This window comes from Anser cygnoides, chromosome 12, assembly GCF_040182565.1.
Source record: "Anser cygnoides isolate HZ-2024a breed goose chromosome 12, Taihu_goose_T2T_genome, whole genome shotgun sequence".
Taxonomy (NCBI): Eukaryota; Metazoa; Chordata; class Aves; order Anseriformes; family Anatidae; genus Anser; species Anser cygnoides.
The window spans coordinates 18,307,535-18,326,262 of record NC_089884.1 but is presented as its reverse complement, the minus strand read 5'-3'; the positions used below and the strand labels follow the sequence as shown (position 1 = coordinate 18,326,262).

The following is an 18,728-nucleotide window of genomic DNA, read 5'->3' as shown; positions in this document are numbered from 1 at the left end:
CGGCTGCGCCGCGCCGCACACGTGGGTGCGCCGGCGCCGAGCGGGCGCGGAGCCATGGGGAAGAGCCGGGCGCGGCGGTTCCGCAGGCCCCCCCCGGCCCCCAGCGGCCCGGAGCAGGCCGGCCCCGAGGAAGAGCCGGCGGCGGAGCTGCTGGAGAAGGTGAGCGCGGCCCGCGGGAACCGGCGGCGGCGGGGTGAGGCCCCCGGTCCGGAGCCGGCTGCGCCCGGGGGGGCGGGGCGGGGCGCTGGGACCGCGGAGGGGAGCGGGCGCCCCCTCCCCCGCCGTCCAGCCCCCCGTGCTTGCCCCGCTCCTGCTGCGGCGGCGCTACCCGGCCGCCTGGCCCCGGGAAGGCAGGCGCTGCCTCCCCGCCGGGCCTCGCTCCGGTGCTGCCCCGCCGGCTCGGGGCGGAACGGGAGGGGAGGCTGCGCTGCCTCCCGTCCCCGGAGAGGCTCTGAAGCCGGTCCTGCTGCCGCCTGCCTCGTCCGAGGGTTTTGTACAGGTAGAAAGAGTAGCGAGCATCAGCCGCGTCTGAGAAGTGTCTGGCAAGATGCTGAAAATGGCTGGCTGTAGGCACTTACTCGCCACGTTCCTTTGGTCTGGGTTTAGGCATTACAAGTGAAAACTGGAGCTTAAACCTCCTTGTGCATGCTTCAGGTTGATATTATTGAAAAGCTGCTTTCTCTGATGTAAATAAATCCCCTTTGGTCACTTTACCTGAATGATAAGGTTGAACAAATCACTGCTTATTTTTCTGAAATAATCTTGTTGCTGGTTTAAAACAAAGTACAAAAAAAATACAAACGCATGGGTGAGGGTGAGATGAGAGGTCTGTGGGGTATGATATACCACTCTTTTCCCCTCCGCTCTTCAGCAGGTGCTTATTTTCTCTGTTTTGTTTTCAGTAATCCCCATGGCCTTCTAGGTAGTCAGTTCTGCTGGTTTATTGTTTCCACGGTTTGCAAATCTGACAGCTCGTCTAAACCTCTGCTACGCTGCGAGCTGGTGTTGTCTCGTGGATATGGAGAACAGTTGCTCCTTGTATTCTTTATCCAGATGCCTTTAGCCTAAGGGCTATTATGTGTTTGCATATTTTTTGATTCTTCAGTTCTTTTTGGTGTTATTTCTTAATGTCCATTATAGTTCTTGATGGTATTTTTCCCCTAGTTCTGTGCATGTTTTTTTAAGCATGGTAAACAAAAGTAGATACAAGGTCTCACCAGTGCCAGCTAGCGTCAAATCTCTGTCTGAACTACTGCTCTCTTGTTAAACACCCATAACAAGATTTATCTAGTCATTATAGATAACCTCATAACCCATATGAAGATTTATAAACTTCTGTGGAAGTTGAAAGCTCTTGATTCTCTTCAGGACCAGTAAAGCAGGAGCTACTGTGCTGTGGTCTACAAACTGAAAGGCAGATGAGCCTTTTCACTTGATTAAAAACTTCCAGCTACTTCTCCCCTTGCCCTTGATCTGTTTGTGTCTCCCCAGCTACAACATCCAAGTGCTGAAGTGAGAGAGTATGCCTGTGCCAGTATTTCCAAGCTGCTGCAGCAGAAACACGTAATCCCAGCCTTTTTGCAGAGAGATGTTGTCCGGTGTTTAGGACCGATGCTGCTGGATCACAGTTTAGCTGTTCGCGAGACAGCTGCGGGCGCTCTCCGGTAAGCAGTTGCTAACATTCAGAGTTAAAACGAGGTGTTCTTGGTGTGGTAAATAAGAGAATGGGTTTCCCTTGTTAAAAGCCATGACCTTAAATTCCCTCCCTCTCTTGCTTCAACTCCGTTTTGTGTAAGTATTCCTGAGTCAGTCGAAGTCTTGGAGAGAGAGAGAGAGAGAGAGAGGACTCTCTTGCCCTGATGGGTCACCCTCAGGCTTCAATGTCAGGAATAGGGTTTAAGTTAGCTGCTGCGAGTGGGATGCATTGCTTTCCAACCTTACTTCAGGAAAGAAAACCTGTTACGTGAAGAAATCTAGAGAACTTGAATGCTGCTGGTATGACATTTTGTGTCCTGATAACCCCAGGAGTAGTGGGTTAGCTGGAGAGTGCACATATGTCGCTTTTTGAGAGCCTTTTAAATACTAGCATCATTTTGAGTTGTCATTCTGTATTCAGACTTGCAACTTGCTGTACTTGTACAGAAACATAATGCTAATACTTGATAACATTCAAGTTGTATCTTATACCGTATGAGTAATTAGCTGTCAGAAGTTGTGTCTTAGACTAGATAAGCCTCCTAGCTATGCTAGACAAGTAGATAAATCATTTTTTTTCTAACACCAAACTTAAATTCTTTACGTTAGGAGGGGGTAGAAGCAGATTGATTAAGATCTGATTAAGCAGATCCTTTTTAATACAAAATATACCGTTACCTTTACAGAAAAAGTATTGAATACAGGTTTTTGAAATGCTCCTGGAAAGTACTGAATCTGATCCAAAGTATTTATTTTTTCCCAGAAATCTGAGTGCTTGCGGAGGGTTTGAAGTCTGTGATGACATGGTGACAAAAGACGTCATGACTCCTCTTGTTGCACTTCTGAAAGAGGTATGTTTATATTTATTCTGATTTTAAAACTGATCTAGCCATTTAATTATCTTATTTTCCACAATAGTTCGATTTTTTTTATATCTGTTTTCAAGATAAGATACTTGCAAGATCTTTAAAAGAATATTTCAGGAGATGTATCTCCTCTTTATAGCGATTGTTAATTGCTATACGTTTGGATATCACCCAAGTGAATTTATAGAATGCATTGCCTTTTCATCATAAGGATTTGCTAGTAAACCTACACTACTACAACTCTTGATATGTATAACTCTTTTAAAAACACTGCAAAAATCAGTCCAGAGATTTCAAACCGCTTGCTTCTGCCTCCTGACCTGCTAACGTGGGTCCATGGAGAGAGGTGTGCTGTGGAGGATGATTTTTGCATAAACAGGCTAGAGATTTTGGCTCTGGAGTGTCGTTCAGGGCAAGTCAGTTCTGTCGGTCAAGATTTAGATACAAAAATTATGTTGCATCATTATTCTAGTGAGGGTTTTTGGTAAATCATTTTCTCTCAATGAAAGCTTAAATTTACGGTTGAATAGTTACTGCTTTTGTAGAATAATCTGTACTGAATACCTGTTCTCTGTTTGGTCCAGGTTTTGCAGTGCAGTTTGGAAATTGCATTGAGTTCTGTCACCTGCTGTCTTTGAGCAGTCTTGAGAAATACCATCATTTTCTGTATGTTTCTTCCCCATTTTAAAATAAGGGTAATAGTATTGTTGTAAAGCACAGCATATAGACAGCGAATTAGCCTTTGTGATTAAAACTGCTGAAAATTGCATACCAACTGTATTAGCAAGAAATGACATTTCAGGTTCTAAAACTGCTAAGCATTTGTTTATAAAAAGAAAAGTTTCTGAAGTCTGAATGCGAAGCAAGTACTGTAAGAGTCTGTTTCTACAGGAGAAAAAAATCAATGATTCAATTCCATTGTGACTCAGTTTTCACAGAGAATAGAAAACTAGTCAGGTTTTCTGATATTAAACACTTCATGAGAGATCTCTCAATTCCCTCTGCTTCAAACATTTTAAGTTTTTGCTTTCGTTCTTGGCTTGCTTCCCAACCCCAGTTCTCTTATTTGGTTGTAGTGTAGCACTGGACTAGATGCTAACCAGCTCTCTCCAAAGAAATGCAGAGAGATGAACAAAAATTACATCGAAGACATAGCCAATGAGGCTATTAACTTGCTGTGGAATGTATGGTAAGTTCGATGTTAACACTTGCCTCTCAGAAGAGCTAAATGAAATTGCTCCTGAAAGAGCATGGTAATCGAGGCAGAAGAGAAATGGTTGTCCTTCCGTGAGAAGATATGTTCAGTTGCAGATTCTGATTTCTGCCTGTGTAGCTCCTGCATGTCTTGCTAATAAACGGCGAGTCTACAACTGAAATGCAAAAGTAATCTATGATAGAAAATAAATTTGTAAGTGAAAGATTTTAGAAATATACAAAGCTGCTAATTAGTTTCAGGAGAGTGACAAAGTTTTCTTTCTATTGATCCTTCTAAGTTCAGATACTGTTTTCTGAATGTGCTCTGTCATAGTGTGTTTGAAGACACTTGAACAGCTTGAGTTTTCTTGTGTTACATTCAGCTCCTGTAGATCCATACTACAATAAATGAGATGGCTTTTAGAGGAATGTTTTTATTTATTTTATTTCCTCTGCAGACCTTATCGAAAGTTATATTAAATAGTTGAACAACTACCCCACAGTGACTGAGGCACTGATTAAAAAAAGAGAAGTCTGCATAATTCTGTGAGAAGAGAATGTGAATAGCTCAATTAATAATTTACATTGAAAACACTGGGTAGAAGAGATACGGCAACGCTATTCATACAGAAAGGGCTATAAATACTGAAGTGATAAAAACCCCTTACAGTTCTTGAATTTTGTATTGTTTCTCCTCACTTTGTAACAGTTGCACATCATTTTGCTCTTTGGTCCATATAGAATTGTGGTTTGTGTTATACAGTATTTCAGTGGAGTTGCCTCTGTATGGCTGCTGGCTTGAGGTCTTATTTTTAATTTTTTTTTTTAAGGGATTGACATCTAGAACAGTACAGAAACTGCTTGCTCAGCATCTTACACAGAATGTGACCCCTTGTAACTCTGAGTCAACTAAATTTTTGTGTGTGTTCATTTTCTTTAATTGCCTTTGTAGACGTAAGTGCTTTGGAACAGGAACTGTAATCATTAAGCGTGCTGTAAATCACTTCTGTATTTTGAACTCTGTGTCTATGACCGTGAACTGTTGGCATCAGTGCTAAGTTTGGTACTTATAAAATTGGAGCTGGTGTTGCTAATGAGATACAGTATTTTCAAAAGTAAATTTTTGAAGAACACTGTAGCTAGTCAGGTCCAATGCTGTTCTAGCTAGAATTTGTCTTGCATTCATATTTTGGTTAAAAACAGAAATGGCTGTGGAAACTTGAAGAAATACAAATCCCACAGTTGTTAACTGAAGTAAGTGTTGCGTTTAATACTGATTTAAGATGCATTTCTGAATGTCAAGCAGTGGTCATTTTCTAGATTAAATGACTCTCTTGATATGAGAGGCAGCAGCCCCTTCTGTTATTGGTGTGTTTGTGGATGAAGTCATCCACGGGTGCAGAAAGCCCTGGGCTGGCTCGTAGCCCGCAGCTGTAAGCTGCCTTTTACACACAGGCTGGCTCTGCTCACAAGACAATGCACTTAGGCTAATAAAGTCCTGAATAAGGTGTACGAGGAAGCAGCTGACAGAAGGCAGCTTTCCTCGGAGGTATTCCAGCCTCTTTCCATTTTATGTACAGTTGACCATAACCTCAGTAATGAGGGGCAGTTCTTTGGCTAAAGTGTAATTCTTAGGTAGGTTTTAAAAATATAAACGTGAGAAATACTGAGTACGTGTTACTTAAGATGTTGTTACAATAACTTTTTTTTTTTCCTGGGAAAAGTATTTTATTGACCTTTTTTTATGCATTAGTGAATGCAACAATACAGCAGTGTCCATATTCAATAAAGAAGGGTGTTTGGAGGCTGTGTTACATTACATGAAGAAATTTTCCACAAATGTGGACCTGGCTATTTCAGTAGGTAAGTGGCAAAAAGAAGATAAAGGTCTAAAGATATTTTTTCTTTACAATCTAAATGTAGTACTGATGTCAAATCGATTGCATAATGCGCCTGTTACTTAAACTGTACACTGAATATAAGACTTCGAATTCCTTTCTGAACAGTACATCATTTAGAAGTTGACATCTTTTCTCTTTGTTTTCAATCTGAAGGGGAATGGAGCATTGATTGTTACATGGGAGGAAAAACTTTGTGGAAAGAAAGTACTTGAGGGAGGATGAGGATGTGTCTGTCATTTTCTTTTCTGTTTTTTGTTTGCTTGTGGTTGTTTTTTTTTTTTTTAGAGCAAAGTACATAGGCCATCCGAAAAACAAAACCAAATGACTCCTACCACTGTGATCATATTTTTATTAGTAGTATTGCTGTTATGGTCTTATATAAGGGTCTTGGTTGTGTATGTACTTGGAATGTTTTTTCGTGTTTTTCCTGATCAGTATATGGCGGAGAAATTGAATTTTATGTAGCTGAAACTGATCCAGCTAGTCCCGTGTCTGATGTGGTACTGTTCTCACCTGTATTACATACAGGTTTGCTGGAGGATGGCTGTTAATCTAAAACAAGTTGTGAAGGACAGTGTCATACCATTACAATATGATGCTGCAGCACATGTTTTTTCCTGTTTGTATTTAATTACACCAGCTTTTAGGAGTACAGTGCGTTCTTTTTAGGAGACTGAAAGCTACTGTTGGGTTTGTTAATTATCTTTTTTTTTTGTTTGCTACAGCAAACTGCTTACAGGCAGTGACGGAAGATAATCCAGACCTTCTTTCTTCATTCAATGCTTCTGCACAGCAAGTATTGGAAACTGTGATGTTGTGTCCAGAGACCACAATGAAGCATGTACTTCTGAGAACACTGATAGCAGGTATTCATTCTTTTGTGTTGGACAGCACAGGAAGTAATGGAGGGTGGGAAAGATGTGAGATTTAGTCCTTTAATCTGCTGTCATCGTGATATCCAGTTGAGGTGCTGTGCTATCACCTAGCTATAAGCAAAGCCTGTATAGACAGTTCATAAGGTTATTTCTGCCTCTTAGGCTTGTGTTCTATGGTGTTTTGGAGGGAAAGATAGTTCCAAATGTCTGTAGATAGTTTAAGAACTGTCTCAACTGCTTGATTCTGAATTTGGTACCTCTTCGGCATGATAACCCATTTTAAAGGTTCATTTGGTTTTCACCAGTAAAATGAGTCAATAATAAATAGTACAGGAATTGTTTAGATCATAACAGGTATAAGCTTTTTACCTCATGTTTTATATCTTGTGTCATCCTTTCTACCTCAAATGCTTAACTACGGTGATTTTTAGTATGGAAATGTAATAAATTAGTTTAATTTTGAGAATCCTTAAAATGTGGTAATCTGGATTTTTTTTTATCACAAGTAAAAAGTGTCACCAAGATTACTCCTTAAAAATACTGCGTGTATTCTTATGTGCTAGAGTTTACTTGAGCTTATGATCTGGACATTGTTACAGATATAAACAGGAAAAAATGCAGATCTGTGGAGAAAGGACTTGAAGATTCATACTGAAATATAAGCACTGAGTATTGTAACTTGTGTAAGCTGTGTCCTCACTAAATACATGGCTCTTACAGAGCTGGGAATTGAGTATTTTAATGCATTTTTACGTTTCAACTATTTTGCATTTAGGCACCATCTGGAATATCAAGGACACAATTCCACCAGGCAGCCTGGGAAGCATGGTTAATGCAATCCTGAAGATTTTTTCAGAATCATTAGCAATAGATGCTGGTGAAACAATTATTCGTATGAATGAAGCTGAAAAAAACAGGTTAAAGCTTGCTGCAGAGGCAGAAACTGAGGAAAACATGAGTGATGTTATAGACAACTGTGCTGTAAGTGAAGATGATGACATGGAAGAAATACCAAAAGGAAAAGTCAGAAGAGAACACGACATTTCAGACCTACTTCCAGTAAGTGTGGCTGGCTGGCTCTGAGAGCTTAATGCATTTGAGCATCTGGCTGTTGTTGACTAGCGTTTGCCAGGGTAACTGACTACTACTGTTCATAATCTGAACTCCAAAGTGGCTTGTCTGTTTTAGTTACGACTTCAAAGGTGAGCATGGAGAATTTCAGCACAAATTGTTCAAATGTGATCAAGTTGAGCGACACATAAGGAAAGCACATTTCCATCTGTTTCATCTGGTGGGAAGTATATGCTAACCTGATACTTTAACCTGTAGCTAGCGCAGAAAGTTCCTGATCTCTGCATAAGATGAGTGAGATGTTTAATGGTTGTAACCATTCAATCGTGAGTGGAGATTGCTGAGAGTTTAACAAATGCATTCGCTGTTGTATGTGAAAAGAAAACAGAAATAAATATTTTTGTTAGGGCTTTAGGTAACACGTTAGTAATCTTTTCTGTTATGATTTTAGTGCAGTTGGCATTTTTAAAAGTAAAATTTGTTCACTAGTACAGCTGGTCATCTGAAACATCTGACAGAAAGATGACAGATAATGCCTCTTAGCTTGTTTTAAAAAGCTTTGGTGGGGGTGTGAGAAGAGGAAATGGCTGGGTAGTATTTTTCACTGACAGTCTAGGTACTTGAAATTGCACTGAAATGTTGTTTTCCAAAATTAAATTTTGCACTTTTTTTTTTAGTCTGATAAATGGGAACTGAAAGAAGTGACAGCCTTACTGATGGCTCAGCAGACTGCTTTGGAAATCATTGTTAATATGTGCTGCAGTGAAGGTTTGTAGGAATCTCTTTCATTGCAAGTGTTAGCGTTGCTTTTGTTTCTGGGATAGGTCATGTTTAGTTTGCTATTTGGTGGTCTTAGCCTTTAAGGGTGAATGCACATAGATTTGTCTCCCTGATGTCCTCATCTGATTGAGAATCACAAGAATTAATTCTATTACTAATTTAAGTATTTTTCTCATTTAAATAACATCTATTGCTTACATGTTTTTTTGCATGTTACTACAAATGCCATATGATTTAAAGAGGAAGGCTTTGTTCTGAGTACTTTTGCCAAAGATACATTTCCTAGAAAGTCTTGCAGCAAATTCTTTGTTCAGTTAGTCTGGTCTAAGTGCTAATCTGATACAGTATGGCTGTGAATCCTATTACAGGACTGGGGCATCAATATTTTTAAGCAGAGAAATGTACTAGTTTTGATTTAGTTTTGGTATTACAAATGTGGCAAAAGAAGAAGAGATGGCTTTTGCATGAAACTGGCAGCAATGCAGATGTAGACTGTTAAGAGTTCTGCCTTCAAGAGGTTTTTTTTTTTTTTAATGCTGTTATTGTGGGTAGGTGGAAGAGGGAAAAGATATTCTATATTCTTCTATGAACTTTAAGTTTTGATGGCGTTTCTCCGAATCTTCAGGAAAACAAGTGATTCTCAAATTCTGTTTAAAAACGCAAAACCAAACATTTTAATTACTAATACAATTCATGAGCCTGATGCAAAAGTAATTGTGTAGGAGATAGCTTTGTAAGTAAATCTTTCAGGTTCTAATAATAAAATCCACAGTAATACCCAGATATTCCCAATGGTGATTTTTTTTCTCTTACAGCACAAGGAAATTCTGCACCTAGTATATGAAGCTCCTTTCATAACTGCATTTCTCATCTAATGAGCTGTAATTCATAAGCTCTCCCCTTTAATTGGAAAATCTCTTGTGGATAAGCTGCATATTCTGCCATTCACTCAGTGTAATGTAAGGTTGATTGTGTTGTATTTCACTACACTACTTTACCCATTCATGGGCAGACAGAAGTATAGTTGGTAGAAATTAAGAGGAATCCAGAGGCAGCTGTTCATTTAATTTTCAAGTTATTTGATGACTAAAATAGCTTTAGCCGTTAGGCTGAGTTCATAGAAACACTCAGTTTGCCATAGAACTAAGGGAAATAACTAGGCTGGTGAAGAGATGTTCTGAGTGCTGGCTGGCATTTGGAAGGAGAAACAAAGTGCTCTCCCCTTTAACAGGGACACAGGAAGGAATCAGGAGACTCTGGCATCACTGTCCAGTTTGTGGCTCATAGGTTGCCAGGCCTAGTTAAGATAGGATTGCCATTGGAAATGCTCCTGTATTTCCAAGAATGTTACAAGAAACCTGATCTTAGTTGTGGGCTGATGTTCTGGAGTCCAGTTTCTGCTCTGCCCTGCTCGCTGCTCGCTGTGATAACACTGCCATTGTCTTTGCTGAAGCATGGTCAGCTAGTATAGTGGTCATTTAATTTTCAGATTAGTTTTTTTTTCCTTTGCTCTAAGATGTAGATGAAAACTTGGAAACTTCTTTTTTTTTTTTTTTTTTTTTTGTAGAAGCAGCAAGAGGCTGACTAAAAGGGGCATGTGGGATTTGTTTTCATGTTTGTTGTTCCAGTGGGGCTGATGATGTTTTCTCGTGCAAAGACTAGTAACACCAACATGTTATGGGGGTGGAATTAATTGGGTGTTAACATGGGCAGCTTCTTTTGCTTATAGTATCAAGTGGCCACAGCTTCATAAGTTAATTTGTATCACGTAAACAGTCATCACCTTGAAACAAATTCTTAAAGTACTGCACAGTGCAGGTGACATGCATTCTTTTAGACCTCTTAACTGTATTTTAAGTGAAAGAGTTTACCTTTTGCCACAGAAAAAGTGCATGGCTATTTTAGTAACTGGATCACACATGAACTTGTTGTCAGACAAATTACATGGAGGTGAATATATTTTTTTTCACAGTAGTTAAATATCCTGACCTTTTCATAGAAGCAAAACTTTCATCCCTCAATGAGGAGGATCGTTCCAACCTGTAGACTTGGGGCTTGTGTAAACACCAATTTTGCACCAGTTAAAATGTAACTAGGTCTAAAACAACTTTAGATAAATCAGTGTAAACCCTGTGGACGTTGAAATACCGGTTTAAATGTAGATGATAGACTTAGATTGTGCCCATCAGGCCAAATCAGCTTTTAGCCATAGGCAGATTATTTTCTTTGCTGTAGCTGTGCCCACTGATAGTTCTCTTCCTATAGCTGTCCTTCCAGATCTGCTAGGATAGTCAATCTTGTTAACCTAAACTGGGTTTATACTTATAACTGTAAACTTGGTTTAAGTTACTTAAAATGTGTTGCCTGAAATGGCTAACAGAGATGGTTTGGATTGCTTTGCCTTGCTTTGTTGTCGTGATTTCCTTTTCACTGGCTTTGCTGTAGAGACGGCAGCATTTTCATCCAGTCCAGTTAGCACCCAGTTACAGGATATCTGTCTGTGGCTTCAGGACTGTGAGAAAAAACAGGTAACTTAAACTGATTACAAGTTGTAAACAGGTGAAACTGGGGTATTTTCATGCTTGAATCTATCCCAAAAAGTAAACTGGTACAGTCCAAGTTAAAAATCTTAGTAAACGTTTTATGTTTCTTATGAAGTGCTTCTTTTATACATTATTTGATATCTCGAAGTAAAGCACAGTTAATACCAGAGAATGAGGTGTCTGTGTACGGAGAACCTCTTTGATAAGAGTGAATATAAAATAAGTAATTTTTTTAAATAAAACAATTTAAGCAAAAGTGGTTCCGTATTTATACCTGTTGCTTAATGTTTCTTGGGTTATGTGCTGTTCGTTAGAGCACTAGAACTTAAGACTCTTAAACCAAGAGCTGGAGCCAAGTATAATTCAGAAGCGGGGTACCTATTGCATGAGTACTGTCACATTTACAAGTCTCTCTTCTGTTTTCAGATCCCTCAGATGACGAATGGGAAGAACTGTCCAGCAGTGATGAAAGTGACCTGTTTATGGAAAATTCTTACAATGAGGGCAGTGGGCTGCTGATGTCACCCCTATGCCTCTCTGATGAGGTTCACTCAGCATTTCTGAACAACCTTATTCCAAAGAAGGTATCATCTTTTGTTTCCAACACACGGTACAATCTTGCATTTGTGCCTGTCTTGTATCCCAGGTTAGGCAAACAAACTATCCCAGTCCATCTGAAGAAGAGGAACGTTTTTTTTAAAGACAGTTTAGCTTATTTTTTCTTTTGTCCTAGAGGTGTAGCATCATTACATCAGTTGTCTTGACCTAAATAACGTAAGTAGGAATGGAACATTTTTGTTTCTGAAGTCTTGCGGTTTTGTCTTTTAATTAATTTGGCTTTTCCAAAATAACAGTGGTTATTTCTTGATTTGCACATGGAAAGATGACTTGCAAAAAAGAAAGGGAACTTTGAGTAGAAGCTTGGGTGCCAAATTTCCATGTTACCTAACGCAAATGGAAGTAACCTATGTGAACAACAGCAGTCAGCACTGAAAAATGACAAGTTCCTCTTTTACTCCATTTTATACGTGGGGTACAGTATTTGACACCAAAAAAAATGCAGGTGTTCTTGTTCCAGAATTGTTTTGGTCATTCTTATCTGGGGTTGTAAAGATAACATTCCTGACTTGAATCAGTTACTAAGGTAGTTCAACATCGTGATAGAATTCTGACACAAGACTTGAGGTAAAAACGTTCAGGGGTTTTTGTACTTCATAGCAAGCAGTCTAAGATTCATGTCAAGATCTTTTAGATATGTAGCTATATGAAAGTTCCGAAACAGAATCTGTGAGAAGAAAGATTTAAATAAATAAAAAATATAACAGAGACCTAGAAAATTATCTTTTGTTCAGTACAGTTAGATACTTAAGATATGCTGTGATAAACCAATGTATGATTGCTCTGAGTGTTTGAGGAAGATTCTGGCAGTTTTAGCAAGCGAGACCTTTGCTGCCTGCAAAGCTTGGAGGATATTCATATGTGAAATACATTGATCTGAGGTATCTGTTTGACATTAAGTTAAAACTTCAGTCTTCCCCCTCCCCACACTTAAATAAATAAATAAGCTTTATTGCTAAACCTTTCTTTTTCCCCTCCCCAGATTCTTGAAAAAACTGCTTTTCCGAACAGTGTTGCTCTAGACATCTGTATGCACAATCCGTCTTGGAAACCATTAATTAAAAAGTAGGAATTTCATTGTCTCTCTTGCTATTTTTAATGTATATTCAGTTGTTTTAGAATTCTTAGAAGGATTGTCCATCTTTGGGTTGCTTTTAAGATCTGGAAAATGGCAGATCTGATAAGTGATTTTCAATAAGGAGATACAAATCTTCTTGTAAAATGCACACCGGTTCACAGCTTTATTTACTTAATTCAAGATCCTTCTTTGTATTTCAACATTTATTTACAAAGATCTGCTAAGTGCATTTTTCATTTGTTTGTTTCAGACTGAACACAGTGCAGTGTAGAGCTTTAACATGTCTTCATAGCATTTTATTAGTGTCAGATGTGGATTGCCTTGGAGGAGCTTCAGCACTTCAGTCACTTGCACAGCACCTTTCACAGCTGGTCTTTTCTAAAACAGGTAAGATGTTCCAAGATGTGCTTAACCTATTGTATAGATATAAGGTAGCTATGCACATTAAGTTTTATTGCCATTTTATTATTAAATTTATTCCCTTGCCCTTTCAAAATAAGGATTCTGAATGCTGGAAATGTGCTAACAGAACAGTGTATCTTGACACGTGTTCACCCAAATTGAATTTCGAGCAAGTATGCTTCTAATGCAAGGCTGGCTTATGTCTGTACGTGCAAGAAGAAATTCACTAAAGCAAATGAATCCTGCTATGCTGTGAGACCAGAACTGTTTGCGTGATCATATTTGTTGGTAATAGCAGTTTTTCATCGATCAGCCAAGTCATGAAGAAGAGACATTTTCCTTTTAAATGTGGAAACTAACCTAAAGAGCCATATGAAAAAAGGGTATCTGAAACTTCTTTACATCATTTTTTTTTCTAGGAATCTTACAAAATTATGGTAGAAGTGGCTATTGCCAGGATCTCCATAATGCATTTTCTTATTATAGTAGGGAAGATAGCAGCCTTCTTGTCTCCAGGACATACATTATGCGTGTGATTTGCACAGTTCATTGAAAATATATTTATAAAAAGAAAGTGAGCAAAGTTTTTGTGACTAAATATGAAAGCTACTTATCTTCCTGTTATGATGGTGATTCAGTTTGAATGGAGAAGACAATAAATTGCATAATTTCATTTTTCTAAAAGTGATATTGGTTTAGAATATCAAATATATCCTGGTGATCACTATAATGCATCCACCGTAATTCCTCCAAGACACATTATTTTCTAGAGATACTGTGTTGGTCTAATGCAGATATGCAGCAGTTAGCATTTCCGACTACCTCCTGTAATCTGTTTCGTTAGATCACTGTCATTCCAGGAATACTGCTGGACCATTTACTCTGTGATCTCTGTTACTAACAGTAGGGAAGCTGAACTGAGTCTTTAAAAAAACATCTGGTTCCAAGTCAGTGATCTGGTTCCCTGATAGGCTGCTTCATTCAAACTATTTTACTAATGTGTTTCTGTTTTAGGGTCAGTGGTATGGCTCATCAATAAATCAGAGATATTCTTAGAGGCTGGAAAAGCCTGCCAAATCTCAAAAGTGACAGAAAACATTTTTCCTCAAATGGATCTGTTGAAGCATAGCATATGCATAGCTTTGTCATTTCTTGTCTTTTAGAAGCTTGAGAGACTTGGTTTTCTTCTCTTCCTTCAAGTGTCTTCATTCGTAGCCACAAATATGGTGTATGCAGTCCTTACGTGTATAGTATGACACTGCATTATTGCTTGGAATGCAACTGCCTGCAAGACATGCTTTTTTAAATCAAAATGTCACATTAAAAGGATGTGATCGGAGCACAGTACTTGAAAACAACAAAAGGCAGGAAATGAAAATAAATATGAAGATATTTTACTTTGCAGTAGTTGGAAAGTTCTTAGATGGAACTGAAGAAATGATTAGCAGAACACAGAAGATACTAATAAATTAGCTTAATGGCCCATGTCCATTTTCATTAACATTTTTTAATAGTTAAATGCTATCTAATGGAAACTGCCAGTTAGAGCTGATCAGACACCAACAAGTGATTAGAAGGAATTTTGTGGTTTACAGGGTGAAAAAAAGGCATAACGATCTAGTTGCATACATGGGGATGGCAGAGATGCACAGTAAATTAACGAGAGTTTCTGGTTCTGGAATAGTCCAGAAAATAAAAACACAGAGTAAAATAAAAGCTTCAAGAAATGCAGAACATGCACTGAAGATGCTTCTACTGATGAATTTTTAGTTAAACAGGAAAACACTGTTTGAATTGTACATTTCTAAAAGGTTATTAAACCACTAGAAAACAGGCTCTTTACATGAATTGGAAAGAGTCCAATCTTCTGGGTGTCTAAAAAAGCTTACTTAGAAGAAGGCAGCTAAAGTACTCAATCAGCTTCTGTGGTTTTCTGTTCATGTAATACGGCCCACATGTAACACCTAGTTTTCAAGCTGCTATTCTGAGTGTGGTGGTTTATACTATATGTTAGGTCATGCAAATGTCTTAACCAGGGGTGTGCCTGAAAATAAAGACCATAAAGAACTGTGATCTATCTTCCAGATGCAATTAATACTGAATTTAAAAATTCACTATGGTTACAACCTACCAAGACCAGTCTCTGAAAATCGAGCTCTTCCTGTTTGTGGTAGCATGTAGAGGAACAATTAAGGAATTCATATTTCTTTGCTTCATATATCCTTTATCTTTGCGATTAAGTTTTGGCTTTGGGTTCAATTCTCTGACAGAACTCCCTGAAGACACAGAATTCCTGGAAGCCATAACCAGTGCTTTGAGGGCTCTCTTACAAACAATGGCATCAAAGAACATCTCCCAGGTAAGAGGTTTCAAGCTCAATTGCTGCGGTAGATTAAAATTAATGTAAGATTGTGCTGAAATGTTTTTGAAACAAAATCACTTATATGAGATAATCCGTAATTGTGAACACTGAATGATTTTAAAATCTGTACTTTCAGACTTTATATTTTTCCTGGACCTTACAGGAATACTTTGCTGTATATATTCTTCATAACACTTAAGCAAGTGAAGTGTATTTCAAAACCAAAATAGCAATAAAAAACCCAGGTAGTATCTTTGAGATGAGATGGATATAATGACAAGTATTTTATCTACTAAATTACCACCTACACCTACTGAGTCTTTATTTCCTGATGTCACCCAGTTGAAGCTGATTGTTCTTCTAGAATCTGTGTTGGACATAGATGTCCAACATTGAACGTGAGGTAAGCATAGAAATGAAGCAAAATAATTTGTTATAAAAGAGGTAATACTACGTGGTCTGCAGGTCCTTTCTGTCTTTAAACTGAAAAAGAGCTTCTATAAGTTATATTGAGCTAGAAATAGCTATTGAGCTAGGTAAATTTGTGAAAATCTTATTGGGCTCAGAACCATTTTTTCAGCTTTGTAATGGCCTTGGTTATGTTCTGGAAGAAACAACTTAAGAAGTTGAAAAGGAAAGTTTATTGTATTGTTGATTACACTTTCAAAATTTGTGTATTTTTCATAATATAGGAATTTCTATTTCTCTTTTACAAATCTGCCTGTGTGTTCAGTAGAAGCGGATTACCTAAATGTCATATTTGAAAATTTCCCTGGAAGTGTAAATTTGTTTTTTTAAATTATTATTTATTTTCCCTTTCCTCTCCATTGCTAAACAGTGTATGACTCCTGATCAGCTACTGGCTTTATGTGAAGCTGGTATTCACAGCAGCAATGCCAGCGTTAGAGTGAATGTAGTGAGCATCCTTGGAATTTCTGGCAGTGTCCTGGCAAAATTACAAGATACAGCTGAAACACTAAAGGTGAAAAAGCAAACTTTGTGTTGTAAGTCTGAAACTGTTTTGATACTTCTTTAAATTTTCACAAGTACTGTTTGAAAAATCTTTTTTTTTCTTATTTCAGATGATTGGAAAATTTCTTCTTGAGGTTGCTATGAAGGAATCTTCTCTTGTAGTAGCAGGAGAAGCCTTGGATGCGCTTTTTGATGTATTTGCAGATGGTAAAGAAGCAGAAAAAGCAGCGGTACAGATGAAGTTGCTCCCAGCACTGAAAGAATTTCAGCCAGTGTTCAAATTGAGGGTAGGCATCGGATGCAGCCAGCTCAGTATCTCAACACGTGATGTAGGTTAGGGTTTGTGGGCTGGCAGAGGGATAATTAAGCAGGACCGTGTGACTTTATAAGATCATGGGGGAAAAATGAAAACAAATGATTGAATTCCTGCTATCCTGCTTTAAAGCAGAAGAAATATACTTACCTTGCAGTTCATGGAACCATTAAGGTATCAGCACAGCATGAGCATTGCAACATCTGTGATACACTATCAGCGTTACTGATGTCCAAATGACTATTTTCCTGAAACTCTTGTAAAAATAATCCTTCAGATGTCTCTGGAGAACAGCTGATTTGGTGGGAGAGAGAAGTCCCATCTGAAGTTACACTGACATGTTTTTGACTTGATGTAGTTGCAGGTGGATATTTCTGTTCTGTTGCTGTTTAATTATCCTGTATTTTCAAGAACTACACAGATAAAATTCTAAGCTGTGTTTTTAATTAGAACTTCATCTTAAATAGAAAATGACCTTCAGCGCGTTATTTTTCGCTCAGATGAAGCCTGAGGAATGATTTCTGTAGTCTTAGAACTAAGCACATTTTATGTGTATATAAAATAAATACTTGACAGTGCTACAGGTGTTTGGTTAGTTAGATGTGCAAGGTCTTTAATTTAAAAAGCTACAGTTAATAAATATATGTATCAGATTTATGAGCAAAATAGGATGCCAGTAGTAGTGTAGTTCTGGGTAGAGATGTATTTTAAATTACTTGCAGAAGTATTTGCTAGCTGTGAATATGCGCACGTAAATATGTGGGTGTTAGCAAAAGGCACAGATAGCGTGCCTTGCTAGAGAACCTCTATGCAATTGTTAGAAACTTCTGGTGATCTAATGGATAAACTTCTCCATTAGTAAAATGTGTATTTTTTGGTTTTACAGATGCGAAAAGAAGGCAAAGAACAATGTAGTACGGATCAGCTTTGTGTTCTTGACAATGTGAAGATGAATTTGAGAAGATTCATTGCATATCAGGAGACGCTAGGCAAAAACCCAACTTGAAACATCGAGGAACTTGAAACTAAGGTTTCCTTATTGCAAAATGTTTTCCAAAAATATAACCATTTTGAACTTCTAAAATGTATTGAGCAGAACAGTTTGTGCTTTCATGTTCATATTAGATTTTTAAACGTTCAGTATTTTATACTCCAGGGTTGATGCAATATGTAAGTCACATCAGCATAAAAATGCATAGCATACTTTGAGATTAAATATTAGCAGTGATAATAATGTGCTTTTGCAGTCCTGAGATCTGTAAATAGCACCACTGTCATTGTTTAGAAACTGTCATGTATCCTGGTGGACAAGTACAATTGCATTAAAACGTAATTTAAAGAATATTGTCAGATATGCCCTAGATCAAGGTGGGGGGAACAGGACACTGAAGTTATTTTGAGGGAATTGAGCAGTGGCAGGATGTTCCTATTTGCCATTTGCTCTTAACTGTTTCTAGAATTGCACAGGCACTTATGGCAAGATTCACAAGAAAAGTGTGTGACAGTGTATAGATTACTATCAGCACTTGGATCTGTTGCTTCTTAAGGTTTATCAAAGAGGAAACTGTTTGCTTCATTTATGATAAATTTGGTATGATAGCTTTTCACTCTTGAAATCAGTCTAAGAGAATGCTATTCTTAAACAGTTCCATGTTTTTAATTTGATTAGTATTTCAGAAAATCACTTCTCCCGATGTACTTTCTTCCTTGTAATTCTACATCAGGATGAATTTGAATTCAGGGAAGTAGTAAACATAATAAAAATATTTTGTTATACTGAAGTATTATCTGAAGTAATTTTATAACTGCTGAAAATCTTTTTAAAATATTTGTGATAGAGATTTTTAAGCTGTAAAATACAGAAACTATTTTCAAAAATGTCACTGATTCATGAAGAGACTGTATGTGCACTCCCATATTTGTATCTGTGAACAAGATACTCATATACTTCAGGGGTTTTTATTTTTAATTTTTTAGGAAAATGCATTTTTTATGCTGGTTTTTGAAGTGGGACACCCCTCCTCCCTCTGTTAAGATAGGCATCTAGTTTTTGGCAAG

General features: G+C 38.0%; 1 protein-coding gene across 2 annotated transcripts; it reads left to right on the top strand.

Moving 5' to 3' along the window:
• The first annotated feature begins 2 nt into the window (after positions 1-2).
• HEATR3 (HEAT repeat containing 3) lies at positions 3-18,550 on the top strand. Of its 2 annotated transcripts, none has more exons than XM_048075369.2 (15): positions 3-159; positions 1,492-1,664; positions 2,459-2,546; positions 3,638-3,750; positions 5,509-5,618; positions 6,382-6,522; positions 7,307-7,590; positions 8,280-8,370; positions 11,352-11,509; positions 12,526-12,608; positions 12,872-13,008; positions 15,294-15,382; positions 16,224-16,367; positions 16,468-16,644; positions 17,557-18,550. In XM_048075369.2, exons 1-15 carry the CDS (start codon positions 55-57, stop codon positions 17,674-17,676), a joined length of 2,013 nt encoding a protein of 670 aa, XP_047931326.2. In that variant the 5' UTR covers positions 3-54; the 3' UTR covers positions 17,677-18,550. The 2 variants fall into 2 exon arrangements, with proteins under 2 accessions (XP_047931326.2, XP_013042380.2); XM_013186926.3 differs by lacking the exon at positions 3-159 and adding an exon at positions 3,146-3,227 and having other exon boundaries at positions 1,642-1,664.
• The last annotated feature ends 178 nt before the right edge of the window (positions 18,551-18,728 follow it).

Excerpts from the sequence above, each read along its gene's own strand:
- HEATR3 (XM_048075369.2), top strand. The coding sequence starts at position 55 with ATGGGGAAGAGCCGGGCGCGGCGGTTCCGCAGGCCCCCCCCGGCCCCC. Across the intron at positions 5,619-6,381 it reads GGACCTGGCTATTTCAGTAG|CAAACTGCTTACAGGCAGTG; the intron begins GTAAGTGGCAAA and ends TGTTTGCTACAG. Across the intron at positions 15,383-16,223 it reads CATCAAAGAACATCTCCCAG|TGTATGACTCCTGATCAGCT; the intron begins GTAAGAGGTTTC and ends ATTGCTAAACAG.